Source organism: Centrocercus urophasianus, unplaced genomic scaffold, assembly GCF_019232065.1.
Source record: "Centrocercus urophasianus isolate 14NV4802_14NV808 unplaced genomic scaffold, USGS_Curo_1.0 seq_23, whole genome shotgun sequence".
Taxonomy (NCBI): domain Eukaryota; kingdom Metazoa; phylum Chordata; class Aves; order Galliformes; family Phasianidae; genus Centrocercus; species Centrocercus urophasianus.
In genome coordinates, this window is record NW_024884789.1 from 131,513 (window position 1) to 154,448 (window position 22,936).

The 22,936-nt window shown below is 43.6% G+C and overlaps 1 protein-coding gene across 1 annotated transcript; it reads left to right on the forward strand.

Moving 5' to 3' along the window:
• Positions 1–3,842: 3,842 nt before the first annotated feature.
• On the forward strand, positions 3,843–22,892 carry CTDSPL2 (CTD small phosphatase like 2). The gene is made up of 12 exons (XM_042824461.1): positions 3,843–4,082; positions 7,447–7,585; positions 9,455–9,604; positions 10,053–10,268; positions 11,388–11,466; positions 11,740–11,851; positions 12,429–12,515; positions 18,477–18,539; positions 18,636–18,715; positions 20,305–20,431; positions 21,243–21,338; positions 21,825–22,892. Exons 1-12 carry the CDS (start codon positions 3,891–3,893, stop codon positions 21,888–21,890), a joined length of 1,407 nt encoding a protein of 468 aa, XP_042680395.1. The 5' UTR covers positions 3,843–3,890; the 3' UTR covers positions 21,891–22,892.
• Positions 22,893–22,936: the final 44 nt, after the last annotated feature.

Here is a 22,936-nt window from a genome sequence, read left to right on the forward strand (position 1 = left end):
CTTTGCATAAGAACGTTCCAAGTGACGTTGTGCAAGTGGTGCGGGAAGAATATCGTGGTTGTTGCAATCAAATGTATTCCATGCTTCTCAGCGTGGTTTGTGTTGCAGGGTGAATTTGTCGTACTTAATGGTCATCATCTCCTTGATGGCAAAAATTCTTGTATGGGCACAGTCTCTCAGAGAGGAGAGCAGCTCGTTGGCTGCCTTTTGCCACTTGGAATATAGCTGTGCTCGGGCATACAAAAAAGTACTCCATTACTCTGTGCTGCACCCACAGTGAGAGGCTGGTGTAATCCATGGCAGCAGAAGTCACTACAGAACGCTGCAGGGAGTTCCTCTCTCCTTGGGCAGCACAGCCCTGGCTCCAGCAGTGCGCGCTCACCGCTTGGGGCACGGCGGCGCTGGCTGCACGGCCGCTGGGCTGAGGAGCTGCAGGCAGAGCAAAGCTGTGCCTGTGTGCTCCCAGTGCTCACCTGGCTGCCGTCTGAAGGCTCCTGCCGAGCTCTTCCCAAGCTCGCAGCTGGAGCCCCTTGTTTGCTGTGCGGGCACTCGGTGTTACTGCCGAGCCTGCAGTAATGCAGAAATCATCGAACGCTGTGATTTTGGATGTTCTTGTCAGTTTTATCTTCCTACTGTTGATCGCTATTGTTCTTTCACCGTCTTAAACCTTCTCCTGCATCAGAAAACCTAAACCCTGTAATTATGTGCTCTGTACCTGATTTTCTTTCTATATTTTTTGGAAAAATAGTTAAAACTGTAGTACCAGATGTGGGTAAATGAGAAAAATAAGGAAAATAAGTCATCGTGAACTGAAGAATGTTTGGAGATGGGCTCTTAGAGATCCAGTCACTCGCAGGGATTTCCATCCCATGAGTGCCCCATAGCTGTGCTTGGCATGACGGCACGGTTTATGGGCAGTGAGCCCATGGGTGATGCAGAAGACAGCTCGAGTCATTCGGAGTTCAGTATGTTTGCTGTTCACACGTTTGCTTGGCTTTGGGCTCGTGATGGTAGGGTAATACTTCAGTATCAGAAGTCAGTGTGAAGCAATTGTGCTGTTACGCGGTGAGAATTTTGAGCTGCTGGAAGGATCCTGAAAGAGAATCTGCTGGAAAGGAAATGAAGGGATGGGAGTTACTAGGAGCCGGTAAGCAGCGTGCTGCAAACAGCGAGCTTCAGAGTTGTGCAGGCTTTGGCTGTAGTGCAGCTCCTGGCACAGCGAGCGGGTCCAGAGCAAGCAGGTCAGCCTGGCACTTTCCCTGCAGCCGTGTGTGCAGCCGTGTGTGCAGCCATGTGTGCGGCCATGCCTGGTCTGGAGGCAGGCAGGCGGTGGGTAAGCGGTGTGCAGGGCTGGCTGGCACGGCGGGGAGGAGCCAGGCCCGCTGGTGGCTGTGTGAGGACACTGCCAGCCCGGCTGCTGGAAGCGTTGGTCTGCTCGCTTCTCTGTGCTGAGCCCTGGTGGCATCCCTGCAGTGCAGGTGGAAGAAGTGCCGATACAACTAACCACATGAGAGGGTGCTTTCAGCAAGCAGAACAAAAAGTGAAAAGAATTCCTGAAGAGGCCGATGTGGAAGCAAATGAAGTTCCCTTTCCAGAGCGTGGAAGGGCTGGAGCTCCTGGGAGATTGTAAGAATGTTTTGAACATGGCAAAGCAGCGTTGTTTTTCTCTAACTTCGTTCCAGCACATTGCTGACTGTTTAGCTTGAACGTTGATATATTTAGACTCCTTGGTTTAAAAGTTTAATGGGCATTTTCTGTCTCAGACTGTAATTCCTGCTGGTACCAGTCGGTACTTCTTCCGAATGCCTGAATGCTGACAAATTTTAACTGTATTTGGGAATTTTTTTCAGGCACCTGTGATAATGATTTGGTTAACTCACGCTGCTCAGTCAGTGAGAATGTGCTAAAAAATAATGCTCTTCTGAGTGTTTCCAAAGTAAAATGTATTTTGTTTTTTAAGGTTTCCTTGGACCATTCCATCCATTGATGTTAGGGAATTTCTTCAGTTTTGTAATGAGATCCTCCTGGTTGGTGCAGAACTGCAGTAGGACCATATGTCTGTTGCTGTGGGTTCTTCCCAGCAGAAATTAGACACGAGAAACATCTGGCAGCGACTTGTAAGGAAGCAAAGTCGAGATCCAAGTTCTGATAACACATTTATTTTACTTTTTTGCATAAGAATGCTGCTGTTAACTTTTTTCCCTGGTCGTAAGGAGGAGGAACAGAAAGCTGGATTTAAATCCTCGTGGATGGTTTTTGTTTTTCTGCATGCAGTTGAATCTTTTAAACTAAATGCAAATTCTGCTGTAAATATTAACACTGGAAGTATACTCGTGTGGGCTGTGAGTTTTCATGGCTCTGTTACTATAGGGCTTAGGATTGCAAGTAGCCGATTCTCACGCATTGAGGCTACGGTTTGTGTTTTCTCCCCTCACTCCCGGAATATCAGGCCGCCTCTGCCACAGCAGTCATTGTGCTGCCCTGCCTTCCCTTTGTGCCCTGTGTCACTGCTGTTGTGTTCTGTGCTGATGGAAAGTGCTGGCCACGTGTGTATGAAAAACCGTCCCGTGCTCGTCGGCAGTTAGCGCAGATCCCACGTGTGACTGAAGTCTTGAACTCCTGGCCGTGCCCCTTCAGCACTGCTCCTGCCTTCTCAGAAACTTGTCATTAGCTGTGGTGTTCTTCGTTAGCTGGAGCAGCTTTCACTTGAGACTGAGACGTAGCTGGCTGCAGACCATCCCCAATGGCTGTGCTGTTCAGGCTGGCCGTGCGCAGCTGCGTCACTCTGCTGCCTGAGCCGTGCCCATCCACCACCGCCTTTAGCTAAACAAGAGGGCAGTTGTTGCTACATTACCCATATTTTAGAGTTATTGACTATTTATCCATTCAGCAGTGCTGACAAAGGTAGCTTCTAACTCCTGTTGTGATGAGAACATGCAATTTCTTGAAGAAAAAGAAATAGCTGTGTTGTGACTGCAGCTCGGACGTTGCTCTTAGTGGTATTTCGGCACACTGCAGCTCAGTTGGGTTTCAGTGCAGTGCGACTCAGAAGGATTTCTTGCTGCTCCTTTTCTCTGCTTCCGGTCCAGCATGGGAATAATTTTAAGCACACGAGTCCCATTCAGATCATCCCGAGCAGGAGCTGCAGCCAGCTGGAGCAGCCCTAAGTGCAGCCAGAAAGGCCGTTATGTTTGTGTGCAGGTTTAGCTACAGCAGCCGTGTGCCTGAAGGCTGGAGATAGATGTGACACGTTATCCAAAATGGCCCATTGCTCTGCTCTAGTGAATGCTGCCTTTGCCTGCATCTTCCTGTGGTTTAATCTCGTTCCCAAGTACAGCTGTATTGAGGATCGATCTCGGGTTCCTTTGTCCCACTGCTGTATTCTCACCCATGCTTCATGCATAGTCTCACTCAGGATTCCTTTCTCTGTGAACTCTTGATGTGAATTTAGATTTATGCTTCATCTCAAATGTAATGTGGAGACTTGAAATGATGCTTTGTGAGGGACGTGGGGCTGGAAAGCGCTGCCCAGCCCTTGCCTCTGGTCGCTGGGAGCTGGAGGCAGCAGGCACCATAAAATCCTCTCCTTAAACCCGGCATTTTTGTTCCCACTGCTCGGACTGAAGGGTTGTGCAGACCCTCATTGATCTGATGGTTAGATGTGTTTGCGGCCAGATTATATTCATTTGTTCTTCTGCCAGCGTTGTGCTCCAGCTTCAATAGCTCCTCTTTCATTTAAATGAGGCTGTGTATGTATGGGGGTAAAAGCCCGGTGCATCAGAACGCCGTCAGCGTTACATCACTTCTTCAGTTCACGAGCTAAGCCTAACACATCTCCTCAATGACTAAGTGCACTTGCTTTTCCTTTTGCAGCTTTACATGTGGTACTCATGAAAATGAGGCTGAGAACGCGGAAGGCTTCTCAGCAGTCCAATGCAATTCACGCGCAGCGCGCACAGAGGGCCAAGAGGAAACACTCGGAGGTGGAGGAGAGCCTGCCTGGCGGCGGGGGGAAGCCGCAGAAAAATGAGACGGGCCTCCTGTCTTCAATCAAGAAGTTTATTAAAGGCAGCACGCCCAAGGTACCGTGTCAGTGGGTTTCTTCTTTTGTTCGTTAATTGTGTCAGATTCTAGGAATGCTTCTATTCGGAATAAATAAAAATATGTAATTGGAAAGGCAAAGGCAGGGCTAAACCACTTAGTCTCACCTGTCTGGGTCCAAACAGAAACCTGTGCTTGCCAACCTTCACATGTTCAAACGTGCTGAAAGGAATTGTTGAGGGAGAAGTCTGTATTGCTTTGATAGGCTGAACGTAACCTTGCAGTTGCTTTAATAGCTGCTTTATCCAGAAGGAGAGGCCGGCCAAAAAAGGCTCCGCTCAGTCCCAGCAATCTGATACTGACATTGTGTAGCTGTGAGTTGCAGAAACGAAAACAAACAAACCGAAAACACCAAATGTCATAAAACATCAGATATGGTGTCATAAACTGCATGGTTTAGAAAAACAAAGAGGATTCAAACTCAGCATCTGTTTTTTGAACCACGTGTTGAAAGGATAACTTTGTAACAAGGTGAAGCCGAAATCATTTAATTACCGTAACAATATATTCTTACGTGGTCACAAATATTGTGAAATTTAATCTTTAAAGTGTTAATTACTTATCATGGGAACATTGAGGTGCTGACCAAAACACTTCATAAGAAGTAACTGATTGAAGCCGTTTACGTTTCATTTGTCATTAAAGCAGGCTAACGAATCCATTTTACATTGAGCATCTACAGAGCACGGCTGTACGACGTTTTGGCTGCAAAACCGTTGCAACAAAAAGCTGAAACATAAGCAAAACGTTTTACACAGGAATTTTAAGATGAAATCTCCCGTTTTCTTTGTGTCTTTAAATTGCTGACTTCTCTCTCCCATACCTTGGAATTACGTTTCATTCCTTTGTTGACAGCTTTTTTAAAAAGTAAAATGTCCACGTTTCCTTCTGTTCCCTTTCACGTCCTCTCCTGTGTCTGTAGCAGGACTTGGAGTGGCTCCAGTGGCATCAGCACGGCGCGATATTGATACTGCCGGGCTATCTTCCAAAGCGCTAATGACTTAACAAAGTAGTCTTCTGGCTGCCATGGAAACGTTATGACTCTTGAGATAGTGCATGTGTGCAACTTGCATAGCAGGTCGTTTATGGGTATGTTAAGATCTCAGTCTCTGCAGAGATGATATGGATTTATGGCCGTGTCTGCAGAGCTCGCGTATCTCGACGATGTTGCTGATAGCTGTGACTCGTTTATCTGAAGCGGTTTAGGTGGCTTACTGGGAGCATCCCTCCAGCAAACAAAACCGAAAGAACCGTAATGCCGTTCCCTAGGGGAAATGAGAGGCTGCCCTGTGGCTGCTGGGTTCTGCTGGGGTCCAAATCACGGCCCCTGTGGAAGACAAGAGTAGTTGTGGAACATGAAGTAGAGTTTATTTGTAAGACAATAAATGTGATGCACCAGAAAGACCAGTAAGTGCATGTGTACAGCAAACACTAACGCTACAGCTAAGATACTGAAGTTTCAGAACCTGAAATATTGTGGAATTTGCCATTACACCAAGCTTGTTTGATGTGGGGAATTGTATGTTGTCAGCAAGTACGGCAACAATTGTAGCACTGTCACAAAGGGCTGCGTGTGCTGTCAGGACTTTCTGGCCCAGTTTAGGCCTTTCATTCATCCATACAAACTTCCTGAAAACCTAGCCCAAGTGAACAAGTGGTTCTTGGTGGTGTGGCACTGCCACGTTCCTATGGCACAGTTACCAATAATAAGGGGCTGTACTGAATAGATCGTGTAATTCATACACATGAAGTTCAGCGAGCACTTAATAGGTGCATCTAACAATGTATCTGTGCAATGAAACTTCCACTGTAGGAACCAAGTAGGATTACTGCCTTGTATGTAATTTCATCTTTAAATTCTAGCAACAGACCACTTGAACTCTGGCAGGGTTGTTTGTGATAGTGTCAGGCTCTCCTCGTCTACTGATCGAGATTGATGCTCACATTACATCAGTGTTTATTAGTGCTTCGGGGCTTGTTTCTTGTGGTTTTTGCCCTCTGCCCTCCCCCTGGCACAGCCTCCTCCCTGCAGTGGGGCAGTACCCTTTGCTAGGTGTTGTGTGAAGGGCAGAGGATTGCTTTTATAACTTAATTCATTTCTCCCTTTTTTTCCCCCCTGTTGAATTTGTACACATGACCAAGAAGATGAGGTGCTCTGCTGCTCTTTTATCTGTTCAGTGAGCCATCTGTTTTCTCTCACTTTATGAATGTATGGTATATATGATATTATTAATTGTGTGTGGTAGTAATCAGACCATTGTCACCAAGGTGCTTTGGTCATGAAGGTATTGCCAGTGGGAGCTTTTGGGATTGGAGGTGTTCACACGCACCATCTTCCCTACAGGGGTCTGTGCACCTCCACGTCTGCCAGTGCTTTGGGTGCTGCACTCTTAGCACGGGCTTTAGATCGGTTTTTCTGAAGGATCAATTTAATTATTTCTTGGAGCAAGCAAACTACTTTTCTCTTTCTTTTGAACTGTGTGAAACTGCTGCTCTGAGAAAGGTAACTTTGTAATTCTAGAATTGAAATTTTAATTCACGTTTATGTGCTCAATGCCCTTGTTATTTACCTTTGTATTTAATTGCATTTATTTTGCTTTGTCTCACACCTTACCTTTCAATGCAGTCTGTATGGTCATGCTTTAGAGTTTGGATTGCTGCTGTGCTGAGGTGCAGATGGGGGAACAAGGGGAGGAGACCTGTCTTAAGTAGCTGTGCCTACAAACACAGCAGTGCACAGAGGACGTGCAGAAATGGTTCATTCTATACCACCCACGTGTCACAGGGGAGAACAGTGGTTTACTTAGAGGTAAAGAGAATGGTTGGGTCCCATCCCTTTCCTGTCCGTGTGCACCAGCTGTGTGTTGCCGTGTGCCGTGACGCGCAGTCAGCACGAGCAGGTATGTCCCTGTGTGCAGCTTTGCAAACTGTTCTGTATAGGGGCACGATGGGAAATCTTATGCTGGATGTTATTGGGCAGTTTTCTTCCTTTACATTCGAACTGCTAGAGAAATCCATTTTCTTACCATTTTATTGTCCTGTTTCTATGCTTCTCTAACTCCACAGCACTGAAATAATTATAAATTTGCTATCCATTAAAACAGTATTTAAAGGCAATTGTGGTTCTTGGAATTTCTGCTGTGCAATTTTCACTCCCAATACCTTGCTGTGTACCTTGAGCTGTGTCAGTTGAAATGAGTTGAAAGTCCCAGCTGGTCAGATGCACAGGCGGGACAACCAGTGTGTCTGTTGTGGAACCTGCCCTAACAGCGACTGCTCTGTAGTGCTCAGTGGAGAAAAGAGGCACTGCTCAGTGTGTTTGTTTTCCCCCTTTTCTGTTTTAAGGAAGAAAGAGAAAATCCTGCAAAAAGAAGTAGAATTGAACGGGATATAGATAACAACTTGATCACGTCCACACCTCAAACAGGAGAAAAGCCCAATAAACAGATCTCTCGAGTCAGACGGAAAGGTCAAGTGAATGGAGGTTTGTAAATATTCCAATCGTGCGCTGTGACGTGTGAGCGGTGACTCTTCCAGCTGGTAACTGATACAGGACACTTCTTCATTGCTAAAGGTTACAAAGTGCTTTGTGATTGACCTCAGCAGTAGCAAGGCTGAACTTAGGGTAGCAAAATAAGATTTCTGTGACTTAAGTGCAAGCTAAAATGGATGTATCTGATAAGTAATATAATCTTTGTAAGAACCATGTCGGTGTATGGTAATAATCAGCTGACTGGAACTCTTGCTTTTTTACAGAAAGAAGAGCCATTAATAATTATTTTATTTAGCTCTTCTTCCATTTTCTCGCAAGCAGCGAAATATTTCCCAACTCAGCACCTTTGCCATAGTAACCAGGATTCCTTAGAGATGGAAAGCTCTTGTCAAACATGTAGACAGGCTTCTGTTGTAGAGCCGTATCAAAATGCAGATGGGCTGGGACCCCTGAAGGCTGTCAGCACCAGGCCTGCTGCTTCTCCCCCAGCAAGGTCCATCCAACGTGAGGAGAGCCCTGACTGAAGTTCCAGTGGGTTCCTCAGAGCCTGGGCCTGTCAAGTTCCAGATAAATCAAAGGGTGGAGATTCCCCTGTGCCAGTGTTTGATCACCTCATTGTGAAAATTGTCTTTTTAGTACCTCTTATAATGACAGACTGAGATACTTGTGTCAGATAAAATATTCAAGGAAAATTGAAGTGTCAGCTGTGGTTCCAGATCTGTCTTAAAAAAAAAAAACAAAAAAATCCCGCATTTTTTGGGCTGCTTTTCCTAAGGAAACAAGTCTTCATGTGTTTGTGCTGCCTGTCAGTGTTCCAGTACGTTTGGAATCCATTGTCTGGCGTTTGCCAAGTTTCATATTCTAACAAGGTTTTTAAAATCAGTAGCTCCAAATGAGTGACTTCAGTGACGGGAGGGATACAGGGTGAGAGGATTACCTGCTTGGTTATTGTCAGGTGTCTGTGTAACATGATTTTGGGAGTATTTACTGCTGCTCATTAATTTTTTTTTTGTCTGAGAAATAATGGCTGTGCACGCACTCACAGTGTGATGCATGCAGCCTGCTGAGAGGTGAAGGAGGAGCTGTTCACTGGAATGCCATGGTGTGAGGTGTGCGTGTGCACTGAGGGCACGTTGCTGTCGTAAGCACACGAAGCTGTTAGTGAAGATGGTGGTAGCATGGAGCACTGAGTTGCAGCTCACACACCCTGCGTTTTATGTAAAAATGACAAGAAGTGTGAAGTACTTGTGCAGCTCCATCAGGCTCAGCTGAGTTCTCAGCTTATGTGCACGAAATGCATTTGCTTATGTCCATATGGACAGACATCTCAAAGACTTGTTACTGCAAAGTAAATAACTCCTCTTGTTTTGGGCTCAGAGTGATGTCTTGGATCTCACCCACGAGACAGCAGCTCTTAGTTGTAGGGTGTACTTCATGTGCACATTTATAGAAAGCCTTCATTGTTACGTGCTACGTTGTTGTAACAGGAAGACTTATTTAATTCTGTTGTCTTTGTTATCTTTGGTAACAGCTAAGAATTATTTTACTTTATAATTGCATTTGTGTGCTTGTTGCGATGGGTGTGCAGCGTTTTAAAAACTGCCATCATCAAGCACATGCACAGGGTTAAAGCTTCTGTTAGTTCATCTGTAACACAATTCTTATGAAAAATTACTGCTTCCTCATTTGAAGTGTGAAGCTCAGGTGATTCCTGTGCTGACACTGAATTGCTAACCTTTTATTTTTGCCGACCAAGGAGAGCATGTATACTTTCCTGTAGTGAAAGTAAGAGCAATATGAGAGAGGCTGTAACTGTGAAAGAGCAGCGTGGTCCTACACTGCATAACTCTTGTTTTGCAGAAGCTGGAAGTTACGAAATGACAAACCAACATGTGAAGCAGAATGGGAAATTGGAAGATAACCCTGCCACTGGCAGCCCCCCGCGAACCACGTTACTGGGAACCATATTTTCTCCCGTCTTCAATTTTTTTTCACCAGCAAATAAAAATGGTAAGCAATGTTTGGAAGCCTGTAGTCTTAAAGCTAAGAATGATGGTTTTTTGTCTTGTTTTTTAATATGAACGTGTTGCTGTTCATTCCAGTTTTCAAACCAGAAATTACTACTTTTGGAGAGGACCTCCTTCCCAATTCTTTGAAGGGTTATTATTAATAAAAGGAAGAATAAGCTTATATTCATTAGAATATTTATCTTATCTTTTGTAAGTGTAGGTACTTAGCAGGGTGCTTTTTATTGGAAAAGTAAAATAAAGAACCGCTCTGAAGTTCCTTGTCTGACACAGGCATTTGTCATGGTTCTTTTGGTTCTTATTTTTGTAAAATGAATCAGATAAAGCTGTCTTCAGTTATTCTGAAGCATTTTTTGGTGTTTCGTGATGCCCATCAGTATTCTGTTAGGTGTAAAGATAGTGACTGTGTGTCTGCTGTCACCTTAATTCAGGAACATCAGGATCGGATTCTCCAGGACAAGCTGTTGAGGCTGAAGAAATAGTCAAACAGCTTGATATGGAGCAGGTGGATGAGATTACTACAAGTACTGCAACATCAACCAATGGAGCAGCTTACACTAGCCAGGCAGTGCAGGTCAGATCTGCTGTCAACAATGGTTTAGAAGAAGTAGAAGAAACAAATGATCGTGACCTGCCCCCACTTACAGGTAAGAAATGTGTGCTCGTGTTTCACTCAGCTCTTGAGGCTGTAGGTAATTAGCAGCCTTAGAGAAGACCTAGTGCCAGTATTTCCTATATATGAATATTTCACGTTTGCTTAAAGCCTGTAAGCAGTATTATCAATTCTTATGTTCAACAGACAGAACATTTTTATGCATCAGAGACACAGCTCTTGCAAATCTCATGTATTTTCAGTATAACTTAGTCGACTTCATAACATTTCTTCAAATGAAAACAGACATTGAAGAAGAAAGACACTTTTATTACTGCTTACTCCCCTTCACACACACATTAAAAATGCATACCCTAGACTTGCTGATCGTGAAAGAAAATTGTGACATTTTAGTACCTTACACTAGAATGACATGTTGGGATGAATAAAAACATAAAGATCCTCTTTAATCATCCAGATTTTCTTCAGAAGACTCCTCAGAAGTCTTTTTGGACAAAAATAGTGTCCATAAAATTCAGGGCCCACATCAACTACTTTACAGTTACCTAAATCTTTGCTGGATTCTGAAAATGCTGGTAGCTGATGCTTATGAGATTTGTGAGAACTACTTTGAAGAGACTGTATTTTAGCTCTGAGTAAAGGGCTGATGTGTGATCCAGTACGGACCTGTGATCAGCTCGCCCCGTCTGCGTCTAAAGCTCCTGTTGCCTTGCTCTGATGGGCACTGCAGGCTGGGAAGGAGCTGCAGACTGAAAGGTTTGTGCTGCCTTCTGAGGGCTGCCTGGCACAGATGTTTCTCTGTGGCAAAAACTCCCCAACAAACGCTGGGTGGTGGGATGTGCACCCAGGTAGCCCTCAGCGCATGGATGCTTTGCTCTGTAGCGTGGACAGTTGCATCTGTCCAGGTCCTGCAGTTCTGTGGGGTGGCAGGGCTTCACCTCTGAGGAGGCGTGGTGAGAAGATGTGCAGGCCGTTCAGGAAGGTGGGGGGGGACTGGCAAGGTGGGGCTGAAGGGAGATTTTTTCACTGTTGTTTGAAGCATTCGGGTGTAAAATGCAAATTCTCACTTTTAAAAGCTTCACTAATAAGACCAGCTCTTGTGTCATTTTTTGCTTGTTTTATTTTTGCTTTGGTCGTTTTCGTTGAATTTTAGCACCAGTGTCTCCAGACAGTGGCTACTCATCAGCTCATGCAGAAGCCACCTATGAAGAAGACTGGGAAGTCTTTGATCCGTAAGTGCTGATATTTGTGCTTGAAATATAAAAATGATCACATTGGGTATTGCATTAATGAACTGTTACTTGAGTTGGTACATTTTTGCTTATTATGGTAATGAAGTCCACAATCTCTCAATTTGATGCAAATACAAATTGATATATATAGATATTTTGTTGTTTAAATTATTTTTATGTGGCCTTAAGTATTTTAAATATTTACTTGGGCTAAAACTACACCAATTTAATAATTCATATACATTTCTACAACAAGATCTGTATTCGTTCCAGATACTATTTCATCAAACATGTTCCACCACTAACAGAAGAACAACTGAACAGGAAGCCAGCTCTTCCACTGAAAACAAGAAGCACACCAGAATTTTCATTAGTTTTAGACTTGGTAAGTGTCTTTAGAAACACAAAGCAAAAGCAGGAGATGCACAGCATTTGATTTCCATTTTAGTAAATGGAAAAATTTAGCTTCGTATGCTTGCATCAAAATGGACCAGGAATGAATCTTTGAACTGTTACAACATTGTTGTTCGGCCACTTTTGAAAAGATTTATGGAAAATAAATCTGACTTTAGGATGATTTCCTGAAGTCTCTCTGTTTTGAAGTGTTTTCAGACACCGCTGACGATGTCAGGAAGGAGATCATGGGTGCTGCCAGGCGCTGTGTCCTCCAGCGGCCGCAGCAGCGGGCAGATGATTCACAGTGGTAGCTGTGCATTTCATCTGAGTAAAGGATGGCTGCAGAGTTTGAAGACCACCTTTAATTATGCTGCTACCACGCAATTCTAAGTGATTTTTTTTAATTGCAATAATAATGAAAGGACGCTATCAGGACAGCATTAGCACAGAAATGTTCCAGATTAAGTAAGCTTACCTTAAAAGGAACGTCTGGACAACTGCTCTTATTTTCAACGTTGTTCTCATAATTTTTTCTTACTCACATACCATCTTCTGATTTTTTCTAGGATGAAACATTAGTGCACTGTAGTCTGAATGAATTAGAAGATGCTGCACTCACTTTTCCAGTTCTTTTTCAAGATGTCATTTACCAGGTAATTAGCTTGCATATGTATGTACCTTTTATTTAACGTGTGAATTCTTGCTGTGTATATTTGTTATGGTCCTGTCTGAAGAGATAAGTGTATGGCATATAACAACTTGTCCGGGTTACGAACTGCGGGTGTCAAATTCTGCAGGGTGGATTATGCTGTCAGAGATACTGTGGAGCACTGCTTAATGCCACAACGTGGTAATGTCGCTGGTTCCAATTGTAAACAATCATTGCTAAGGAGGTGTAAATGATCTTTGTAGCAGCAATCTTCAGCAGCAACATTTCTCCTTGCCAGCAGGTGGAGGCAGAAACACTGAAAGTTTAGCCAGCATTATTTCCTGGGTGCAGCTTCTCGTGGACTGTTAATTTTCTTCCCTTCATATGGAAAACCAACTCTCACTGGTTGATCATTTCTTTCTATAAAGAAGACATCTTCCAAGCCTGATTAACTAGCTTCTGTCTGGATCATTAGTCTTGCTGTGCCCTCCACCAGTGCTAGTTCTACCTCTTTACTCCCAAAGAGTCTGCTTGGTGCTTAGAGTGACTTTGATTGTCTTGTGGAGACTGCTAGATTTAGTTTTTTGTTCTGCTTTAGGAGGTATTGTTAGTTACGTGTGTTTTACCTTGACGTACCAGAGGAGCAAGCGTGAGAAGGAGGAACTCTCTTCCAGCAACTACCAAAGATGCTGCACTGACCCAGGCTGTTGTTCTCAGGTCCTTTTGTGGGATGTGCCTGGGAGTAGCATCAGCTTCCCCACCATGTAGTTCGCACGATATTGGACCCCACTGTAGTATCTTTGGAGAGTGAGCCAGTCATCAGGCACCTTAAAAGGACACTTGTCCAGGTATTTTTCCTGATTTTAAAAATGTTTTCTTCACTGTTGCATATAAAAACCTTGGAATCTGAAAAGCTGAAATAATTTTTAAACATGGATTTCTTATCTCTTATTTGGTGACAGCCACGCTTAGTTTGCTTCAGACTGAACTTTGGAAGGAGCCTTAGAATTCGCTCTTTAGAGGTTCTTGACATCGCTGACAGGATCAGGAAGGCGAAAGCTTTGGTTTTTTCCTTCCCTCACTTGAGGGATCTTGGTGCGACTTTGAGTGTTTTCCTTCTAAATTGCCATCCTTTTAGTGGTTGTGTGTCTAAATGAGAGTGGCTGAAGTTTAACCAGGATTTTATCTGTAAGAAATTGAAGTCAATGGAAAGAGTGACTCAATGGTATTTGTAAATGCTTATTTAACAGCATTGTATCAAGGGCTGTACAGACACGGGTACAGTAAAGTTGCTGTGCGGGTCCTAGATAAGTTTTGTCTGAGCTTTCTCTGGAGCCTAGCTTGGAATTACAAAGGAACAAAAGCTGCTTGTGAGTCTGAGAAAGTCAGAAAGTCAGCCACCAGCTGTGAGCACACTGTGGTCATTATGTTCTGGTTACCTGGTTTTACATCGCTCTGGACAGCATTCACCTCTTGCTGTGTAACAGTTAATGAGCAGGAGAGATATTTTAAAGATGTTTAACTGGAGTGTCATACACAGAAAGACAAGTGATCTTCTGTGGTGCAAGTTGAGGTTTGTGGATATCACGTGCCCTTTTTAGTACTTTCAGTGAGCAGCCTTTTCCAGTGTCTGTCTTTTGCTCAGCAATTCACCATTGCCTCCAGTAAGTGCCGTGTGAATTCCATCTCCGTGTTTCATTTTGGAAGTGACTCCGGTTGCCCACAAAGAAGCAGGTGCTGAGCTGTCTCAGCAGAGTTAAGTCAGCAAGCTGCTATATATAAAGCCTGCTGCAAACAATACCTAGTGTGCAAGTTGCATTGCTGAAGATACTTTCATTAGCATCAGAAGATCTACCACTTCTGTGTAGGCTTTCAGAAATATTAGACAATTACTTATTACTTTCTTAAGGGAGAGTAAAACCTAGCTCAGTATGCATTTTCTGTCTGAATGGCTGATTTTCCTTGCACTAAGGCTGACTAATAATGCAAAAGTAGATCTGAGCTCATATCATGTTGATTCTTACCCTTCTAAAGGCATCTGTTGCACTGTTGCTGTGATGATAAACGGGTGCTTTCTCAAGAAGGTGCTCCAGAGCCGATCTCTGCAAAGTAAGACAACAGTAAGAGTCAGACTGTGTTCTGCTGGAGAAGGCTGTGGTAATGTGTGCCTAAACTCCATCGGCCTTGAGCTGAGCAACGAGTTTCTAGGCCAGGAACTCAGCTCCATTGCTGCTTGTTTCAGTGACTGGTAGCCTATTTTAAAAAAGAGTTTTTGAAAATAAGGGCTTGACTGTTCAGAAGCTATTTCTCAGAACTTACCATGGAGTGTGCAGAAAAGAATATGTGACACATGAGCACAGAGCAGAGTTCTTCTAACTGAAAAGTTACAGCGCAGTTCTTGCACTGACGTGCTTTTTTTTTTAATCTTTGGGTGAGTCACAAAGTCACTGATTTCCATTTAGAAAGGAAAAAGATCTGTAAGATGGGGGCAGTTGTGCTTGCTTATTTCAGGTTTTTGAGACCATACATTTGTCTGTTTCTTCAGTTGAAAAATCTCTAGATTATACCAGTGTTTATGTTTTGGACTCAATGAAAAGAGAGTATTAGTGAAGCTCAAGTTTTAATAAATAATAAACCCAGTAAGCACTACCTGGCATCTGACAGTAAAAAGTGAATGTTCATCTCTTCAACTGAAAAGGAGGTTTTTTACCATTTGCAGTGTTGTGACACATCACGGTGAGCAGCTCATCTTTGTGAGAAATGTGTGTTTGTTGGGATATTGTCCTTCGTGGCCAGGAGGTTTCTGTTGTATTTGGTTCCTGTTGTGTGGCACCAGGTGCCAGCAGCTCCCATCAGCACTGCTGGGCGCGTACCTCCGCGCTGAGCCGTGCCAAAGGCAGCTGGTTTCAGTTCTTCAGTTTAAGGACTCTTCACTGATCTATTGCACAGTACTGATTGTGATCCTGAGAGATGTTCTGGCGGCACACGGACGAGTTGTAGGTCGTGGAATGCGGCGTTATGAACGTTCCATCTTGCTGTCACTAAAGGCTACTTAGTTGCTTCGTTACTGTACTGGAATGAGGCAAATGGTGCTGGTGAATTCTGGCTCTCCTTCCTAATGAAATCTCTGCTCTGTTCCTCTGAAATATCTGAAGGCCTTTGGTGTCTTGGGCAGCATCCACAAAGCAGTCTGCTCATAGGTCAGAAATCCTTCCTTCCTTTTAGCTTCGGAGTCAAACTTGGTGGGAAGACGTGGGCAGTATGCAAGAAGAGAAGGAAGCTGAGGGAGAAAGGGGAATGCTGGTGTGTCCTGTTCTGCTTTAGTTACTTGGTTCTGCTCTGGTTACCTGGCGTTCTCTCGGCTGGTTCTGGCTGGAGGTGGGGATGTGATTGCCTTCTGCTCTGCCGCAGTGCCACAAACCACTCAAAGCAGAGCAATGAATTTGCCATCCATGTCATCCATGTGTGTATAAAGCACAACGAGAAAGGCGTCATCTGAAACGAAATCGCTTTTCCCTGGGCTTGTTGTTTGTGTTTGTACCTGAACTTCTTAGATATGAAGACAGCCGTTGCATTAAGATAGATAAACACTTACAAGGATGTGTCAGTAATCTAAAGCAGAGCACACTGAAAGGTGCTGTAATAATCCACAGACTAAACAAACTGAAAAAGAAAAGAGAAAACACGTGCACTTGAGGAACCCAAGCAATTATAAGTGCTCTTTGATGTAATTGAATGATCTTAAGAGTCATTCAGCTGGCCATTGATACAAATAAATGGAGTTCAGTCCAGACTTAAAATGAACAATGAATTCGATACTGAGTGCTTTCATAGTAGCAGGAGTTGAAATACTGGCACATAGCTTCCTGCTGTCGTTGCTAGGAGAGTAGAAGAGATGGTAAAGAGCCTGGTTCTGAAATGACATCTGTGTTTTTTCCATCAAAGAGAACAGGTTTGTCAATTTGAAATTGAGCTCTTGAAGAAAACTTTGTACCAAATATCATCCTGCTTGCTTACCATTATTTGCAGCTACTGCCCCCCGTGCAGTGAAAACATTCATGTCGTGTGACTCGCTTTCAGTTTTCAAGAGTTAAGATTTGGGTCCCAGTATGAAGAATATTTGCTCAGGAAAATCACGAGTAGAACAATCCTTTGCATCTGCAACAGAATGCTTGCTTTCCCTTAAACTGAAGGTTACACCTGTAGAAGATGCTGGCAGTGCTACTTGCTCTTGTGTAGAGGAAGAGCAGGACAAACAACTTGCACTGAATTTGCAGTCACAGATAATTTGAATATTATTTAATGGTTCACCTGGAGGCTGAGTTACTTCATTGCGTTTGTCCTCGTGGTAAGAGAAACCACTCACCCAGTCTTTGAGCAAAACCTCACTGCCTTAGCAGAGCTGAATGAGATGTCATTTTCAGAAAGATTTCAGTGCCATCAGGAGACATATGGCATGAAGACACGCTTGTCAGCTCTGCATGCAGACAGTTGGCTGTTCAGGAGCGCCTTGGCTGGGTGGAGCACAGAAACCCATGGCTGTGTCTCCAGCCGTTCTCTGTGGGCAGGCTGGGGTACCTGCATCCTGACAGCGAGCTGCCCACAGGGAGAAGGGGAGCAGATGCTGGTTGTGCCATCAGTGAATGCATCTCAGCACGGCACGCGTGGCGATGCTGTGAGCAGATGTGACAGGACTGCGTGCTCCTGGTGTAGAAAAAATACAGTTTCTGTTACCACAGTAACTTGTCACTCTGCAGGCTTAACTCAGGGCTTTAGATGCTTCAAGAAAGTAATAAAAGCCTTATTCAGAGTTAAGCTGAATAATGAAATTTCCCTTGGTTTAGAAATACATGCCTACTTGAAAGGACTAAGATCTGTTGCCACCTGTGCTAATGATGGGAAACTGCATTTATTTAAACCACTCCTCTTTTCTTTCTTTCTGTCTGCATATAAGTTTGATACAATTCAGTTCAATTAATGCAGATCCTTACTGGAGATTTACTTTTGAAAGTAAACTTAAGCCGATTCCTAACCGTTGTTAAAATAATTGGCAAAGCTGAAATTAACTGGGTTCAAATACAAGTCCAGCACGCTCCCTTTTCTTTCTGGGTACGTTAATGGAACGTTTCTCAAAGGCACGTAAGTCTACACGTGGGCAGTCTGTGAATCAAGAAGACAGGTAAGGTACGATAAGGTTGTTGTTCACCCCTCGGTGTGTGTCCCCACCACTGTGCTCCACGTGTGCCCTCACCTGGGCCGTGGTGTTGGGCCGTTGCCCTGCAGCCATAGATCCACGCAGTGCCTCCGTGCAGCCTAGGTCTTGTACTGCGAGCTCAGGAACAGCGAGAGGAGACGCCAGCATCACCTCTTGCTGTGTCTCTTATCAGGGTCTGTTTTGTCACAGGGAATAATTTGAGTGTATGTGCAGTTCTTCTCTGGTGCGTGAATTAACTGAGCTTTGGAAGCAGCTGAAGCCAGTTGCTCGGGTTATTTCTGCCCCTTCTGACACCCCCATATTCAGCGTGCAACTCTTGGTAGAAGGAGGTTATTGGGAAGGCTGTTGTTACGTTGGCATGCATCATCCAGTCCTGGAGCTGGTGCTGCCCAGCTGCTGAGGGCTGATTTAAAATGCTGAATCAAAGCAGCTGGCTTCAATTTTCTCAAGAAGTTATCTAACCTTTATATTTCAAATAATTATCTAGTTTTAAATACAGTTTAAATAATTTCTATCACATTCTTTAGTTATGCCTGATTTTGCCATATTGCGGTTTCTTTTTTAGCTGCTTAGGCTTCGAGCTGATTTAATTTTGCTTTCATTGAATTGTTATTCTGTAGGAAATTAGTATTTGCTTTCTCCTGAATTCATAACACTCATCCTGCCATAATCTGTACAAATCGATGCTTAACAGTGCGGGCGGCAGCTGCAGTGTTGTGAAGCCTTTAATGAAGTCCATCTCTGCTGCAGGTTTACGTGCGGTTAAGGCCGTTCTTCCGAGAATTCCTGGAACGTATGTCTCAGATTTATGAGGTAAAAATAATGCAGTATTGCCTTTGAATTTTATTTTTAAATTATTTTCACGTGTTTATACATAAAATAATTACTGTTTTCTTCTCTTGTCTGTAGATCATTCTTTTTACCGCTTCTAAGAAGGTGTATGCAGACAAATTACTGAATATCCTAGACCCTAAAAAGCAACTAGTCAGGTAAAATACCAAATGGCAGCCATGGCTGTTGTGGGCAAACGAGTCCTTTCCTACGAGATGAGGGGACTATCTCTTTATAGTTGTCTTTATGAATGCTATTTCTTACTCAGCCACAAAATAATTTGTGAGTTATTCTGGTTTTTCATTTCTTTTGTTAATACTGAGCTTTGTTTGGAAGAGGTTAATGTTTCTCAAGAGCAGGGCCTTAAGACACAATGACTCCTATCAGGTGAACTTTGTTGTCCCCATCTGCAAGCAGACTGCTGCATGGGAAAGCTGAAAGTGCAGAGGGGATTTCTCAGGGATTCATTCTAATTAGGGACATGAAGAACTGCACTCAGCTGATGTTGGGTCGGTAAATTCGGTACTGGGATGTCATATTGCTGGAACACCTGAGCCTCCTGAAGCACACAGCCAGACAGGATGTACAGACAAGTACTGTACTGCTCCTCCGTGTGCATCCGTAACGTGACGTTTTTCCCTCCAAGGGTCTGATGGTTAGGATTGAGGACTGCAGTTTTATCTGTGCTGTGAACAGGAAAGGTAACAAAGCGTGCAGGCAGGCAGTATGCTAAGAATGTTCAGAAATTCTCTGAAATGCGTGTGGTGCATGAATGTAGCTGTGAGTCATGTGCCTCTGAGAAGCTGACATCAGGGCGTGATGAGTTCTGACATGAGCCTCGCAGTGGATTTGTCAGGCACTCCACACGTGTGACTCAGAATCTATATATAAATTCATTCGCTGCTGAGGCATCAGCTTATTTTCTTCCTTAGCAACATCAGGAACTCAGCCCCTTCATGAAAGTAGTAAGCATGCTACGTACAGCTTCTAAAAATTCCACTTACGTATGCAAGCAGCTTTAAAGAAACTGCACTGTAATACTACATTGTAAAATCTGAAATCTATCCTGTTCACAAATGATTTTTAATTACAATTATTCTGATATTTCATGAAATTTGTTTTATTCCCGCTCTTTTTAATGAGTTCTATTATTCTACCAATCCATTTACTAATTAATTAGTAATAAAAGAGAATATACTAATTGGAAAGGAAGAAGTTGATGGAATGTTTTGGCCTCAAGGCTTTTTTCAAGCTCTAAAAACTGAAAATAGGTTAATTGCCAACAGAGGTAACGTCAGAAGGGGAGAGCGTTTCACGCAGCGCTTTGCAGCGTGTGCTGCAGCGTTGGGAGCAGAGCAGAAAGGACAAATGCTGTAAATTGGTTGGAGTGCAGATCTCACCCCTGAGCTTTGGGCCTTGTGAAATAGTTTCAGTATCTCGGGTGCCCCTGTCAGGCCATCTGCAAGGAGGGTTAGAAGGTGACACCACAGCGACAAATGTTTCTTGCATCTGAGCTGAGCTTTCCTGCTTAAATACAGAACGGTTGCCTGCAGAACTTGATCAATATAAAATCAAGTTAACCACTGATCTTTTTCTGAGTGAAAAGCTCAGAACGTGGGACGGTTTTTAGAAATCTGGTAAGAGGGGAAAAGAGTGGGTAACGTTTGGCAGCACCAGCTTCTCTTTTTCCCTAAGCCATGTAGGTGTTCAGTTTCTCTCATTAATGAGTATTCTAATTTAATCGCAGGCATCGACTTTTCCGTGAGCATTGTGTCTGTGTACAAGGAAATTACATAAAGGATTTAAACATTCTTGGTAGAGATCTTTCAAAAACGATCATCATTGACAATTCACCGCAAGCCTTTGCCTATCAGGTACGTGTGCTGCCATCAGCAAAGCTTCTCCATGTGGGAAAACCTTTCCAAAGGAAGACAGTGAAACTCTACCTACATGTTACGCTTTGTATTTAAGTTTACAGAGCACACTGATGTTCAGGTTTACAAAGCCAGTTGCTCAGGTTTCCTTGCTCTTTTTGGATTCTTGTGAAGAATCAGTCCAATGTGAACCTGCCCTTACATTGGGAACTACCTGTAACCAGGCAGTGTTATTTTGCAGTTCAGCTTTTCTCCAGAAGCTGCCAGGTCTATTGAGACTGTCCCTTGGACGCTTCTGCAGAATTAGTTTTCTAGTGCTAATGAAGTAACTTAGGACAGTGGCTGGTTGGGTTCTCACTTGTGAAAATTGCTTACAATAGATGCTATAAAGTTGCACTCTGTGACTTAGATTGTTCCAGGCGTGTGGCACCATGACTAACGCTGCTAAAGCACGCGGGCTGCAGTGCCTCTGAGAGCCTGAACACCAGAAGCCTGCTTGGCTTCCCCTCGTTAGCACAAAGTGCAGCCAGTGCTCAGCCGGTGCGCGTAGTTGGATCGTAAGGCTTTGGCAACGCTTCTCAGCGCAGCAGAACTTCTACAGCTGGGTCTGCTTCGGCTTTGATGTGGAAGTTTTTGCAATGATTCATGCAAAGTCATTGGGGGAGTCATTGCAGGAGTGATTTTTCGTACAAACTTTGGTTATGCATTAATAAACTTGAGCTTGGAAGCTTTTTTCCCCAAAATGTCATTTCACAAGTCACGTTTCTAGGTAAATTAATTCATGTGTTGATGTTTGTTTTTTTTACTTTAGCTTTCAAATGGAATTCCTATAGAAAGCTGGTTCATGGATAAAAATGACAATGAACTCCTAAAATTGATTCCATTTCTGGAGAAACTTGTAGAGCTGGTAAGTCTGTCTCTCCTTTATTTGTCAGCCTCACAACTCCCAGCCCGACGCGTTGTTTGTTCTTCCAAACAGCAGCACGTGCCTTAAGGCTGAAATTCTGACTGCTGGAAGTCGCGGGCGCCTCTTGGAAGGCGTTACTGTGCAGTAATGGAGAGGTTGTGCAGGGATTTGTTTACATAGCAGAAGGCAGAGTGGCTCATTTCCAACTGTGCTTTCAATCAGAGACTGGAAAGCGGTGACACGAATTATAACGAAATGGAGACTTTGTAGAATTAAATACTGCCTTTATTCTTAAAACGGAAATAATTCGATTCCTCAGTTGCTGCGAACGTTACGTAGCTGTTCCTGTGAGCCTCTTGTAATTAGAAACATTCACAGCTTCCAGTTTGTTGTATTAATGCACAGCCGTTGGAGGCTGGCCCTGCTATGGTCCGACCTGCAGAGCTGTTCATTCTTCTGACTCCCTCACGTGTGTTTTCCCTGCAGAATGAAGATGTCCGGCCTCACATCAGAGACAGATTTCGCTTGCATGACTTGCTACCCCCGGATTAAAGCCTTCGGTCTGATTACTGGAGGGGGAGAAAATGCAGGACCCTTTTGGACTGAAACAAAACATTGCCATTACTGTTGAAATTTTGCATTTTTGTACCCCGTCTTGCTTTTCTTATCTTTGGTGCCCAACAATAATCAAGGGTTACAGAAAGAGACTTTATATATCTGAGATTGAACACAAACAGTACAATACAGTACAACGCAGTAGGTAGGCTAGAACAGAAAAGTCTTTAGAACTAGTGCGACTCCGATGAAATTTTTTATGTACAGGACATCTGCAGTTTATAAAGAATTCTGTTTCTGCCACCAGCAGTTTGACCTGTAGAAACACAGGATTTTATGATATAACAGAGATTGAAAAAAGAGTCTTCTTTTCTCTCTGTTCGGTGCTCTAAGTGGGTTTGTAGCCACTTTTCTGTTACTTTAGAGATTCTCATTTCAACAGGAATGGCCAGTAAAAGTTGTTTTTATTTTTCCTGTTAAGGTTTATAACCTTTTTACACTTTTGACCTGTATTAGATTAGAATTTCATTATGCATTCCTTTTAGTTGAGGCGCTTCATAGTTTTTCTGGGAATAGCCAAATTTTCTTAGTTTTTTATTATACAGTTGAATGGCCGTTTTCCTGCTTCGTCTGCCTGCATACTGTATATTTGTTTAAAAATATTCTCTAGTTTTAATCCACGTAAGTTTCATTTAGAAAGAAAAACCCCGCATTTATATTTTGTTTCTGTAATATTCTACTGTAGTTGAAATCTTTTCAAAAATCGAGAGACTGGCTAGATAAGAAGAATATAAGAATTACTAATATTCGGAATATTTTAAACCATTGTGATGGCACGTGCTCCGGACAGACAGTATCTTGCAGTGGCACAAACACCGGTGGACAAGGAATACCTCAGGCTGTCCTGTGCATGCCAGCCGTGGCGGGAGAATAGCTTGGGCCGTGCGGGCACCACGCGTCGCAGTGCCGCTGCCTCGGGGCCGCTCCGCGAGCGGCGAGGGCTGCAGGCTCAGAGGGCTGCAGGCTCAGAGGGCTGCAGGCTC

What these genes read in the sequence shown, in the direction of transcription:
- CTDSPL2 (XM_042824461.1), top strand. Translation starts at nt 3,891, where the DNA reads ATGAAAATGAGGCTGAGAACGCGGAAGGCTTCTCAGCAGTCCAATGCA. An exon ending in TTCAAGATGTCATTTACCAG is followed by an intron (nt 12,516 to 18,476) that starts GTAATTAGCTTG and finishes TCTCTGCTGCAG; the next exon opens with GTTTACGTGCGGTTAAGGCC. An exon ending in TGGAGAAACTTGTAGAGCTG is followed by an intron (nt 21,339 to 21,824) that starts GTAAGTCTGTCT and finishes TTTTCCCTGCAG; the next exon opens with AATGAAGATGTCCGGCCTCA.